The 14,463-nt window shown below is 33.1% G+C and overlaps 1 protein-coding gene and 1 long non-coding RNA gene across 2 annotated transcripts; one reads left to right on the top strand and one right to left on the bottom strand.

The window, feature by feature from the left end:
- The first annotated feature begins 3 nt into the window (after positions 1-3).
- On the top strand, positions 4-640 carry LOC132182068 (uncharacterized). The gene is made up of 2 exons (XR_009440276.2): positions 4-167; positions 253-640. It is a non-coding gene; the product is annotated as an uncharacterized LOC132182068 (long non-coding RNA).
- A 656-nt stretch (positions 641-1,296) lies between these two features.
- Positions 1,297-10,635, bottom strand: LOC132168091 (autophagy-related protein 3). Its single transcript, XM_059579166.2, has 10 exons — positions 10,278-10,635; positions 9,649-9,719; positions 8,262-8,378; positions 8,024-8,187; positions 7,049-7,134; positions 6,753-6,804; positions 5,653-5,718; positions 3,507-3,634; positions 2,189-2,292; positions 1,297-1,558 (listed from the first exon to the last, which is right to left on the bottom strand). Exons 1-9 carry the CDS (start codon positions 10,436-10,438, stop codon positions 2,196-2,198), a joined length of 942 nt encoding a protein of 313 aa, XP_059435149.1. The 5' UTR covers positions 10,439-10,635; the 3' UTR covers positions 1,297-1,558; positions 2,189-2,195.
- Between the last annotated feature and the right edge of the window lie 3,828 nt (positions 10,636-14,463).

Below are 14,463 nucleotides of genomic sequence, written 5' to 3'. Positions count from 1 at the left end.
ATACACAAATTGTACCCTTCGTCCTTAATTTTTACTGTACTCAACATTATACAGGAGATGTAAAAGAAAGAGAGTCTATTCTGTATAACTGATCTTCATATCAAAGCAGCTCATTTTTCTCAACATTGTGTTATGTTGTCTGGTTGTTCCCATAAGCTTTGTAACTTGTAAGTATCCATCAAAGTCAGATTTTGTTTCTCTTTATCAGGGTAGGAAGAGAGAGAAATCGCGTGACCTTCTTGTTATGTGCAGGAAAAGGGTTATTTGGAGGCAGGATGTTTTCTTTGCAGGCAAGATGCTGGGAATGGTGGTTTGTAAAGGCAAATGAGGTGGTTTCAACTTGTTCCAACAATCGTCCTGTTGATATATTGAGCTATGCTGAAGATGGGGTTTCAAGTATACAGCATATTAGTTTAGAAAAATTGTTTATTTGCAGTGGAATTTTCAGCTTATCGGTAAAAACTTGGTTGTCATAGTGAATTCTGATAGAAGCACTGGATATTAGTTTCAACATTCAGGTAATAACTGTGCAGAGAAAACTTGCAAAGCAGGGACCTAGATTTTTGGATGTTCGTTCCATTCTATTTTGATGTGGTGAACAATCTGAGTGAACAAACTGATGATAATATATTCACTTTAAGTCCTATGTATGATTTACTTAAGAATGAGTTTGAGATTGCAATTTTGTAAGAATAATCTGTATTTTTAAAAGATATTACAAAATATAAGACGTTTGACATTGCTTTGTAAGAATAATTTTCGTTTTTTAAAAATATTGTAAAATATAAGACATTTGACATTGCTTCTTAAAAAGTAGTTAATTTAAAATAAGAAAAAAATCTGCGATTTCTATAAGTAGGTTAAAAAGTGCATTTGAAAAAATGTGAATTTAAATCAAAATCACAATTTCACATAATAAGTACTTTATAAAAAAAATATTTTTTAACATGTTTTATTAAACATCTTTGCGATTGCAAAAAAATAACGATTTCAAATACATAATTTTTAAAATTATACTTAATGAAATCGCAATCCTAATCAGACCCTAAATTAGCGTGCCTAGGATCCATTTCCCAGCCCTAAATTACCATGCCTAGGATCCATTTCCCAGCTGAAACATAGACACGCAGGACGACGCATTGGGCTGTCTGTATTAATTAGACCCGTTGATGTTTTGTTTACCAGCGCATCCATTTATGTAGAATTTGGTTATTTGGTTGGAAAAACAAAAACAAAGGGAAATTAAGTCAAAAGTATTCGTGTAAAACAGTATCAGTCCACAGGAAGGAAACCAGAGAACAATAAATTACTGTGTCAGTATATTGTTTTGGAAGAGTGATAAATTCTAACAAGAATAAGATAGATATGTCTTTGAGTATATCAAACCATCATCTACAAATAGAACAGTGGCTCCAAATATCACATTCTCTGGAAGAGCATTAATCAAATAATTTATAAACTATATTTACAGGGTTAAGAGGAAGCATATATTGAGGAAGAAAAGCACCATTTTAACTTTTCATACCAATCTATCTCAAGCTGAAGTTGTAGCTTGTATCTGCAATGTTTAAACAGTGAACAGAGTCAATAAAGCACTGATATACATCCTCTTACTTCATAACCATAGATCACTCGAAATCAGCTCAAAACTAACTATCATCTTGCATCTGGATCAATCTTATAACAATTAGGAATAATCTATATGAGCAACAAAAATGGAAACGTGTAATCGTGTATTTTGATGCAACGTCTTTATTTGGTTTTCAGCATCATTTTAAATAAATAAATGTAATCAATGTCCATCCATACTTGATGATCCTAAATTTTAAAAATGACCATTTTATGTCCACACATAAACCACTGAAGTTCAAGAAAAGGAATGATGTAATTTTATTTCCTTAGTACATTCAAACTCATTCTAATTAATTTCTACAACACATAATTACATTATGGACCCAACAGCATCTATCCAAACTCACAAACACCTAAAGCAAGGACTAAAAGGACCTAGCCTTTTAATTTACCTTTGGAGCAATTGCTGGAGCTGCCAAGATCAAAGTCCATGGCGTAGTCATTTTCAGTTGTTGGAATTACATGGTAACTTTAATAGGTTATATACTCAAAAGCATCCATCCAAACTCAGATAGACCTAAAGCAAGGAATGAAAGGACCTTGACTTTAAATTTACCTTTGGATTAATTGCTGGAACTGCCAAGATCAAAGTCCATGGTGTAGTCATATTCAATTGTTGGAATTACAGAGGCAACGAATTTCAAAAATAGAAATAGGTACCTGAAAAATAGAAATACAATTGATAAGGGAGTGAAAACCATTTCTCAGAATTATGTAAAAACTATATGGACATGAAGCAGCAGTTTCTAAAATTGCAAGTCAAGTGTGTATGCACTTGCTTTTAGTATCACAATATTATGCACTTGAGCACAAGGCTTTTTTTCTTAGTTCCTTAGTTGGGAGGTTGTAGATAGGCAAGTGTTTATAACTAGATGGGTTATGGCAGGATACAGGCAAGCATGTTGAACATATGGGTAAAAATATGCTGGTAATTAAGAAGAGAAAATCAACAATACTAAGTTCATTATTAGAAATAGGAAATGTTTATAAGACCAATATGGAAAGGCTATTCTATAAAGACTTTCAAGTACGTTAAATAACTGTGTGAGATACAACATAAGATGAATGAAGGCTTATCTGATGAAGGGTCGTGTACTAGAGTTTATTGTTAGAAAGAAATCCCATGTATGTTTAAGAGAAGTTGCTTTAGTGTGCATCTTCGTGTGCATCTGCGTCTGCGTCTGCATGCATGTGTGCGTGCGTGTGTGCGCATGAGAGAGAGAGAGAGAGGGAGGATTTGACAACTTTTTGTTTTAAATCTAAAATATACACTCTCCATGCAAAACATGCCAAGTTAAATTCACTCTAACTCATTGTCCAAAAGCAAATTTTTGGACAAACTGTTAAGTCAGCCACTTTGGTATTTTACATATTAGGTCAATAAATGTACTTTATATCACCTTAGGGAATTGAAGAACAAGTGTTATACAATTCAACAATTTGGCATGTTCCCCATGTACCAAGATATAGAGGTCAGACAAATTTGACACATAAACAGACATCCATGTGCATGAAATATTAATTGCAATATTTCAGTAGTGTTATACCACATTTATTACACCTCTCTTTCCAAATATACCTTGCTTGAAAAATGCAAAAGCAACAAGCTTAAATGTTTAACAGAAGCACTTTCCCTCAATATAGTGGCAAAATGTTTCCTGCCAAAGCCACTGATATTACAATTTAATGAATTGGGCAGACAACAGAACAATTACGCATATAATGATGAATTGAATGTAGCTGTCTATGATTGCAACAATCCTTATCGCCTTTGTTTGAAAGATAAATGTAAGATGTCAAATATTATGCTCTTGGAAGTAAACATAGTTCTATATACAACTATTGAGTGGATGATTTGAGAGAGTGAAAATTACTTGTCAACTTCTGGTTCAACTCCACGTGACATTAGGACATCGATGATCTTTTTCATCACAGCCCCATGTCGGCATGGATGCACAGATGCATGCTTCCCAGGCAAGTGTGGATGATCCTCAATGGTTACCTGTACCCAGAAAATTAAATTTAAAGCACAATTGCATAACAGGGTGGTACAAGAGGAACACATAAAAACTATATTATTTTCACAAAGAATCATGACATACACCTTGTGATCCAGACTGGGAAAATAGAAAATAATTTTGGTTGTTTATAAGGGTTAGATATTACAGATGGAATGAAGTGTGAGAGGAGTTCACGTCCTTAAACAGACTTTGGCTCAAATCTAGTATTGGCGCTGCTGAAGGGAATACAAGTTTATTTATTTTTCTTTTTCTGGAAAACAAAGATCAGACACTGCAATTTTAATTTATTTTCTCTAAAAGCAAACAAAGACGAATAATTGCAGTCTTAGAACATTCAACACTTCTCCTTGAACTAAAGACAGTAAAGATTCAACTTCTAATGCCTTCACTAATTTAATGATGATTCTTTGACTGAGTCGATGATTGACTCTTTACTAATGCTACTAGACAACTGGGTACTAGTGGACTTTGATTCTTATACTCCAAGAATTAACATTATCAAAGGACTATATTTACGTTTATTAGCTGCTTTTACACCCAGCAACTCTCCTCCATTGGAGAGAACTCTGATCCGACGAGGAAATGTTTGACTAGAAGAATTTTGGATTGCTGTAATGAAAATCTGAAACAGTGATCCATGCACCAAAAACTCATCCTCCAGTTTTAGCACGCTAAAATACAAGGATTCACAATTCCAGAAATTACATCTTTCACATGGGATAAAATCTTGAAATCTCTCTCTTTAATAAATGGAGGGATCAATGATCTTAATGAAACATATAATCCTCCAATAGGACCATTGAATTTGTGAGGAATGACAAACTCAATTTTAGGAACCATTGGTGTAATAAGGCCCTTTATTGATGTGCAAGATGAAGCATTGGACTGGGCTTCCCCTCCATATTTATTAGCTTCGCTGTCACCTAGATGTCTCCAACCCTAAACCCTAGACAACAATCAAGACTAAACAGCTAATCAAAAGCCCAAAACTAAGTGCAATTGAAGATTAAACAAGGGTCCTAAACGGAATTTTCATTCCTTAACCCTGAAAGCATACTATAAGACATATTTTCAGTGTCTTAGAACATTCAGGACTTCTTTTGGAGCCAAAGACAGCAAAGATTCAACTTGACTTCTTGGAAAACTAAGGATTTGTTCATTTAGAACTGAAGCTTGAATGACTCTCTAGTAATGCTACTAGATTGTTGGATACTTGCAGATTTGGCTCATGGACTCTCACAATGCTCATTCTCATCACCTCTCCATCATATTTCTTTAGCACATGTAAAAGGCCTACCTGACTAGTCAACAAAGACCATGAGTCTAAAGTTGAAATTGCATGATGTAAAAGGCATCACAATGTCAATTATAATGGATCTCTGCAGCTAATAGTAATATATTCACCTAAAGACAAATGTAACCAATGTGTGTGTTTCACACATGATTTCATGTCTCCAATAAGCAATTGGAAACAACGAAAAAATGGAACAGCAGGAATCTAAAGATTCCAAAATAGCAGATGAGCAATAAAAATGGCACTGAATTGCAACTTATCTTTGCCCCAGTGAAAGAATAAAAAGAAAAGGCGCTGAAGTTAAGCAAGTAAAAGAGAGATAATGAGGAGGAGGGAAAAAAGATGGTGAATTAGATAATCTCAGGGTGAAACTATGTTCATTAAATACAAAACAAGATAAAAAATAGTTCACCAATCTCTGAGTTGAAAGGACCAACTCATGAAATTAAACAGATAACTGAAAATGTAGACAGATGAATTGGTATCGTCCATGTTGACCCTTTAGAAACATTAATTATCACTGTAGCCTGCGAAGGATCTTTAATACTAGACTGTCAAAGTGGGAATATCCATCAGTCATAACATTAAAACAGACACCATTGAAAGAGTCAGGTAGACATTGCATCAAGGAGGGTCTTATACAGCTTATGGATGAGAGATGCAAATACATGTAGTAAATATACCATTTCAAAGGAAAAAACTTACTGTTTTGCGTGCATGATCTTGACTAACGTCTTCAAGTACAAGCTCCGGTTGCAAAAGCATCCTTGACTAACACAAGTGGAAAGGGTATCTTAGTAAGTTACATAAATGGATATGTTAACTGAACACTTACATAGTCAAATGGATAAAATGATTCAACCCAAGATAATCTTCTCTTTTTATTTTTATTTTTTATTTTATAAGTAATCGAAATATCATTAAAAAAGCACAAAGACAACAACCAATGACAAACACTCGTTGCAAAAGAGGCTAAACACGCATTATAAAATTTAGAAGAGCTTGAGAAAAGATCTAACATCATAAATGAATGAAATGAAAAAAAGAAAAAAAAAGGCACTTAAAAATCATAATTTGTGAATAACATACAATGTCAAATGTACTTTATCAGCAGGATTTGTATCTTACGTACATCAGGAAAAAAAGGAAATATATGTATATATATATACAATAGTTAAACTCGGGTGTCATTCATCATAACAAAGTGAAATAGAGAACAAAGTCAAAGTGAATAGGAGAACTCAAAATATATATAGAAGGACTTTCTTTTCTCCTATTCACTTTGACTTTGTTCTCTATTTCACTTTGTTATGATGAATGACACCCTAGTTTAACTATTGTAGCTTCCTAACTAATATTCACTATCAATAGCAAAAACACATTAATCAGTTTTATACACTGACCCTGACAACTGACAACTATAATGGCCTTCTAATCAGCAAAGATATAAGTTTCTTTGACATGTATGAAACACATATCATAATTGGAGGGTTGTGATCCTTAGAATAGCAAGATAAATAGTATATTAATTCCATGCTGAGCCAAGTTTGGGATCAGCGTCACAGACTGAAACCTATTTTAGCTTTGGCTAAATTTCATGCCAATCTAAACCAAGACTTGAAATTGGCTCTTTAGTATCTCAGCCAGAAGACCTTATCTGGGTCTTAATTCAAAAAATATAGCCCAAGCTGCTAGTTTTGTTTAATACCTCTTAGCAATAAAGCAAACAATACAGCAACCAACAGCAAATCTTAATATTCCGAGGAACCACAAACAAGGAAAAACACGTAATTACTGAGACGAACCTCATCATATCCGGTAAGCCACACACGAGGAGTTTGATAATATTTATCATACCTGGAAAACAGGTAAAATGAGTGAAGATATTAATGCCATGACATGGGTGTAGAATCTACATCAATTTTGGGGGATTATAAAGAATGATATATTTCCATTTCCAGTATTCCACTCCCTTCTGACGAACTATTCAAAGAAACGATCACCACAAAGTCAGACATGTACCAAAAACAAAAATGAGGCATGGGGTTCCATGATCTTAAAGGGAAAAAAATGGCACTAAACAGAAGATAAAATATCTTACGTAATGCTGACATCATAGGTTCGAGTCCGTAAAATATTGTCATCATCGGGTTCCTGAGCAACAAGATATGTAGATGGCAGTGTTGCCTGCAGAGCACACATGTACAAGACAACAACATAAATTCATGGCTCATGCAACAACTGATGAAGCAGAAAAATCAATTCCTAGCCTATATAATTTAGCTTAAGTTAATTATAATAATTTAGTAAATGCTAGAGACTAAATGGAAGGTAGTTCAAAGTAGTAGAATTATACCAAATGAGCGTTGTCTTATGCTAGCATAGTTTTATCACTTATCAACAATTAGCATCACCTAGGATATGGTTTTAATATCAATAAATGAAGTTGTACTTTACTAAATATAGTGATACGAATATTATCGTGCAACCCTTGAGCTCCCACCACTAAGATATTAAGTCAATTGCCAGACCACCAACAAAAAAAAGCCCCTCACATTTTTCTTCCAACCAAAAGGAAGAAAGAGAAAATGGGTAAGCTCATGAATGAAACTTAACTATAAAATTCCAATATGAAATTCTAAAAGGCTATAGCACCATCACATAACCAATGTACGTTGATAGCTGACTTTAGTCTTCCATACATGTATGTAAAATCAAGTATTAAATCATTGCAAACTACTAGTACTCAACATTCAACGACAGTATGACTGTATCATGGGCAATAAATCCTTGTTCAGGTGTGATGTTTTGCAAAGTATGACAATATGAACATTTTGAATCTATTTAGCTCCAAAACACTGGCATATTAGCTAACTTACCAGACTGCTACCCCCTCCCCTCTAAAATAATAATAATAATAATACAAACAGAAAAAGAAGAGAAACATGTAGGTCAGCCATGAGATTTTAATCCTTTAACACGATTGCTTGCTTGTATAGTTAAGTATTAAGGCGTCACAAGCAATGTATAAATAGAGAAGCACCAATTTGGAACAATGCAAAATATAAAAACTTACAGCATCTGTTTCAATAAGGTTGTCAGGTTCTTCATAATCGGCCATGTCAGGAATATCTTCTTCATCTTGATCATCAAAGCCTGAGGGGAGTGACTTAACATTCTTGTTCTTGCTAATTTCTAAAGTCTCCATAGAAGGCAAGTCTTCTGCCTCAACACTTTTATCTTCAAAAAGGAAAGAAGACGGATAAGTACATATATTGAACTTAAATTATAATATACTACAAGAGGTATCGTACCCTTTGGCTTCCCATGGGTTGCCAACCAGCCATCATTCTCTTCATTATCAAGAAGAATCTCCCCACCAGCAGCTTCATATTCCTCTTCAACGGATGCAGCCCTTCGTAGACAAGGGACTGAACAAGAAGTGAGCAGTTCATAATTATTTTGCTATCTTCCAAAGAAGTTAGAAGTAGACTTTTCACACAATAAAAGAGAATAGAAGAAATTTTTGCTTCTCACTAATTTGCATAATTCCAACTGATTGTTTCCAAAACTTGGGCCCCTTAACAAATCATTTAAGCATGAAACAAAGATATCGACTCAAGAATAATTGACAAATATTTAAGCTGAAGGTTAAGAATTTTTTTTTATTTTTTTTTTGAAAAAAAAAAACTAAGCACATTTAGATCTAGAGCAGCTGCCCAGTGGAAAAGAGTTTTGAAAACAAAAAATTTTAGTCCAGCAAAATATTTTCAGCCATCAAGTGCTTCATGAAATAGAAATAATTAAAACTAGGTTTGCAGTTGGCTTGAGAGCAACGCTAATTTATATAATCCAAAAAATTCTTGTCCGCTTATTGTCAATTTATACTAAATTTTTCACTAATTCAATTTCAATACGCAATTTCATTCTCTTATAAAATTGCTTTTACTCTAATCTCCCTAGTATGCATACGGTTTTATACTGCTTCAAAGCTGTTCCTAATATCTGCAATTTACCAAGAAAATGTCCCAACTGCATTTAAAAAATGCATGTGCATGCAAACAAAAGGGAAAAAATAAAAAATAAATAATATATTGTGTCCTAGACACATCCAAATTTCTTCATGCAACACTCCTAATATGTATTGTTTCATTATTTTCTTTTTATTCTTTTCATTGCTTCAATCATCAATCAATAGATCACTACAACCTGTTTGGTGGCAGAGAAAATACAGGGTAATTAAAATAGTCAACTTTCAGATATGATTTCTTGAAAGCCAATCAGGACCTGGGGGAACTAAAAATCCCTCCTCACTGAGTCTAACACAACTATTCAGCTTAATTAACTTCCTTTTTTACTTTTTATTTTGTTTTTGCTAGAAAGCAGAAAACATGGGATCCAAGAAAATCTCTTTTGGGTTTTCTCTTCTTCTTCTTCTTTTCACTGTGGCCAGAAAGTGAGTTGATAAAACATTATTATTATTATTATTATCTAAAGTTTAGAAGGAAGTGTAAAGCATCAGCCAATGTCATTGCTCTTACTGTCATCATTATAGTCAAATGACTCCAAAAGAACCATTATCATTGCTGTTACCAAGAACAAGACATCTGATTTAAAAAAAAGGGGGGGGGGGGGGGGGGGGGGGGGGGGGGGCGGCGGGAGGGTGAGGAAAAGGAGAAGACAAAGTAAAAAGCGTTTTACCATTTCTAGTAATTAAGAACTGCTTTGCAGTGGGTAAGTATGACTTCCTCTTGCTTGGCTCGCCCGATTCCCTTACATAATAACATCCATTAAAAAAAAATCAATCTTATTAAACTTGAAAAAAAAAAAAAAAAAAAAAAAAAAAAAAAAAAACCTATAAATCTTATTTGCAAAATGAAATAATTACGAAAACAATTTAACAAGACGTTCGAAAAACACCATAAATTGAATTATAGACATTATCAGTAAGTCACTGACAGCAGTGGATATCACATAGCACTAGGACCAGTCATACAAGAAAGGGTCAGAAAAGCATAAACACAAGGAGAACAAAAGAATCGCATAAACCATTTTTCTTTTCATTCATGCAATCAAAAGATCGAAAACCAGCAAATTGCAAACTTTACCGAAGCTGCATCAAATAATAATAATAATAATAATTTTTTATATTTTCTGGCCAAATTTTACAAGATATCAGCTACAGCTCCATATTATCAACCCTAAATTCAGGCAAGTTGGTTGGCAAGCTCCTAAAACTACAACCTAAGCTTTCCAAATAGAAGATTCACGCCAATTCTTCAAATTTGTGATTAGCTTGGGAGAAAAGAGGGAGAGAGATGAAGAGATACCAGGACCAGGTGGGGCATTTGGAGACGAGGTTATCTCCGGCGATGACGAACTCGGATACGCTGAGAACGCCTTTCTCCTTGAAGGCTGAGACCGTACGTGGCCCTGTGATCCTCTCCACCGTCCCTTTGAACGCTTCGTGAAGCTTCTGCGTCAGAACCATCTCTCTCTCTCTCTCTCTCTCTGTGTTTGTCTATTGAGATTGAAAAAGAGGAAGGTTTGGGAAATTGAAACCGAATTGGGAAGAGGAAGATAACGTAATCCGAATTGAAAACCCTACGGACACGCAGGAATCCGAGCTTCCTCGGAGTTTTGGGATTCCCTTCGTTTCGCTCGTGCGGGACCAGCAATATGAATCAATCCAGTGGTGCCTGCCCTCTTTTGCCGCCCCTGCGCTCTTCTTCTAATTGGTCCAATAGTCCTTTTCTTTTTCTCTTTCTTTTGCCCTTTAAATGTTTACTACATTAGTTTTTTTTTTAAAAAAAAAATCATTTTTAGTCCATAGATTTTTATCTGATTCGGATTTAGTAATTGAATTTTCAATTTTAAGAATACGATCCTTAATCGCTTTATCATCAAAGTTAACATTTTGTTATTTATTACATATGTCTCATTTGATATGTCAACGTTTATCTCAACACCCTATACAATGGCACATCATCGGATTCCAAATTTTTTACTATTGTGGGTTTGCTTTTTGAGTTTTTAGGTTTTATGTTTCTCTAAATTTTACTTATAAGATCAATTGCTTTTTGTGTGTTTTTTTTTTTAATTTTTTTTTTTATATATATATAAATGACTTTGCACTTGTTGACGTGGCATTACATTGGGGTATTCTTGATGTGTTAAATGAAAGAGTGAATACAAATGACCTCCGATAGAAAGCCCCTAAGAACGACTTTGTTAAAGTAAATTGGGAAGCGGTTGTTAGGGGGTCTAATAATAGAGGTATTTTAGGATTAAAATACATTAGGATAATATGGATTAGAATTCAAATATTAGATATAAGTATTATCATTAGAGTAGTTTATTTTACTTAGTCTTTTACTTTCACTATGCATTGTAATTGTTTATTTAAAAACATCAAGCTCATTAATATAATAATAATAATAATAATAATAATAATAAAAGAAATTAGAAAATTAATCCAAAATCTTGAGTTTGAAAATAGTTTTAGGTTTCCTCAAAATTTAAAAGGTATAGGTTCCCTTAAAATCTAAGGTCTAAATTTTCTCGCAACTTATAATCTATCCCCTTTACGTGTTTGTGTTTGCAAAAATCATTCAGGTAACAGTAGCCGTAGATAAAAATAGAATGAAGATGTGTACTAGTGTTGTAGTAAGAGATGAGATGAGAGAGGTGCTGGCTTATCAGCACCAAGATATCACATCATCGAGCCGGATATTGTGGAGGCCATTGCCTCGTCGAAGGCCGTTAATCTTTTTCGTCAACTGGGTTTCACCGTTTCTATAAGGTGGTTTTGGAAGGTGACACTCTCCAAGTGGTGTAGGCACTTAGGAAAGATAGTAGAAGTTGAAGCCGATATGGACACCTTATTGAGGAAGCACAATGGGTTTTAAATTGTCTACATATATAAAAGGTTAATCATATTAGATGACATTTCAATGGTGCAGCCCATCGCCTAGCGAATGAAGTGTTATCTCTTAGCATAGAACATGGTCTTATTGAGGAAGGCCTTTATTGTATTTTAGATATTATCTTTATAGAGTGTTGTGCTTAATGTTGTTTTACTATTTATAAAAATCGCTCAATCCCTTTAAAAAGAAAGAAAGAAAGAAAGAGAATGAGATATGTATGTCATTTGACAAGGATCTGGCTTACATGCTGTAGTTTAATCAACGGTCAAGATTGAATTTTTTAAAATATCTCTTCATTTTTTATTTCTTATTAAATGCTTCTAAAGGTAAGTCAACTTTAAGATTTAATCTAAACCGTTGATTAAAATAACAGCATACATGCTGTTATTAAAATAACAGCATGTAAGCCAAATCCATTTGACAAACCGTTAACTAGGGACAAAATGACCTATTTTGAACATGGACAAAATCTAAGAGCGTATAAAATTATTTTTTGGAAAGTATATTTTGATATTTGAAAACTGAAAAGTAAATCTGAAAATTTTGTCTAACATCTCTTTTACTTTCTTTAAAGCATAAGATATGATATTCAAATTCAAATCCATTATTTCTAATATCACATTAATACTAACCTAAAAAATAAAAGAAATAATTAATATTTCTTGAAAAATAATTTATTTTGTCAAGCTTTTTTTTTTTTTTTTTTTTTTTTTCTTCTTCTTCTAATTTTCAGGCAATATCTGGGCCTGGGTTCATTTTGTTCTCCCTTATAGAATTATGGAGTGGGTTTGGTTTGACAAAAGAAGGCCCCTATTTGGGCCTGCTATTCTTCAATTCATACTTGTTTGGATTTTCAAACTAATATACTTGTTTGGATTCATTTTCAAACGAATATGCTTCTTTCATAAACTTCTTATGCCATATAATATAAGAGCATTTCTAATTTTCTATCTAACCATTATTTTCACAAAAAATAAAGTTTAATTTGGTCAAATTTCTTGTAGCCCGAAAGATAGGTTTTTGTTAAATGTTGTTAGGAGTACTACAACTTTTATTATAAGATCATTTACAAACTAATGCTATAGTCTATAACTAGTAAAATGATTTAAAAAAAAATTTGATTCATCGATTTAATTAGTTAGTAGCCGACTTGCTAACCATACACTCTTAATTATTTATTAAAAAAAAAAAATTTATTTCACAAATTTACAAACAATCATGTTAATTTATAAAAAAAAATTATAGTAAAAACTGCAGTATTCCAAATATTTTGATTATTTTCCTTTCCACTACCTATGCATCCACATAAGACATGTAAATGTAAGTGCTTGTGAAAATTAAGTAGGTACAAGTTGGGCTCAAACACAAACCAAGCCCAAATCTCTTGTTGGTGCCAGTTTGTATATAAAGATCCGCCTACTCATAAGATCGACTTTGTTGGTTAAAATTTTTAAAGGGCACTTTTTTTTTTTTTAATATGACATAGAAATAATTTTAAATTTTATTATTTTTTTGACACGACTGCACAAGAGGGGGGAGGAGGCCGGATTCGAACTAGTGACCTCCGCTTCATTAAGTGTGGTCCTAGCCGATTGAGCTACATTTTGAGGATGAGTGTTCTATATTTTAGGTAGTTTGTTATCGTTTTTGTTTTTAAAAATAAAAACAAAAAAAAGAATGAAAAAACATTAACAAACCAAACAAAGATGTACGTTGAAACATCATTTCAAGTGCGTATGAAACATTATACTAAAAACATATTATTCAGGAGATAGTTACAAGGTTTGATTTTCTTGATCTTTGTTTTGTTGCATAAAAAAGTTAGGGTTTGTATGAAGCATTGATTGTATAGAGATCTTGGATTTAAATATAGAAAATGAATTATGAAGTGATATATATGATAATGACATAATTAAAAAAATCCAAAATGCAAAGCCAAACATATCCTACCAACCGAATCACACCACCCTAATCTTATGAGTTATAAGATTATAACAAGATATGCAGAATTAAGGATTTGTTGCATTTCATCATTTTCAATCAAATCTACAATATCATTTCAAAGAATAATACAATCTATATATATATAGAGGAAGGTCGGTAAGGACTATATATGGTCCCCCCCCCCCCCCCCCCCCCTTCTAGTTACAAATTTATATATAACTAAAATATTTATGTATTTATCGGTAAATATTTATATATAGCTAAGATTTTTTTTTAAAAAATTTATTCATAGTTAAGTATATATTTTTTGGCCTAAAAATTAAGTTCGGAATTTTCTTGAACTTCCACGTGTTTTAAAAGTATCGAACTTTCAATTTCTTTCGATTACTACCGCATTCTGTTATAATTTTTTGTTACATATTGTCAAAAAAATACCCACGTACGTTTTAAATATATACTCGTGTTTTGATATAACCCAAATCCGTCACACGAACACAAATTTACCACCCACCCTATAAGGTGGTTTTAAATATATACCGTTTCTATAAGGTGGTTTTGGAAGGTGACACTCTCCAAGTAGTGTAGGCACTTAGGAAAGATAGTAGAAGTTGAAGCCGATATGGACACCTTATTGAGGAAGCACAAT

The sequence above is a fragment of the Corylus avellana genome, chromosome 2 (genome assembly GCF_965113065.1).
Source record: "Corylus avellana chromosome 2, dhCorAvel1.hap1.2, whole genome shotgun sequence".
Lineage (NCBI taxonomy): Eukaryota > Viridiplantae > Streptophyta > Magnoliopsida > Fagales > Betulaceae > Corylus > Corylus avellana.
This window is presented reverse-complemented; position numbering and strand designations above follow the sequence as displayed.

Coding starts and splice junctions, on each gene's coding strand:
- LOC132168091 (XM_059579166.2), bottom strand. CDS start 10,438: ATGGTTCTGACGCAGAAGCTTCACGAAGCGTTCAAAGGGACGGTGGAG. Junction 8,379..9,648: donor GTTCTTAATTACTAGAAATG/GTAAAACGCTTT, acceptor CTTCTTGTTCAG/TCCCTTGTCTACGAAGGGCT. Junction 3,635..5,652: donor AAGATCATGCACGCAAAACA/GTAAGTTTTTTC, acceptor TTCTGGGTACAG/GTAACCATTGAGGATCATCC.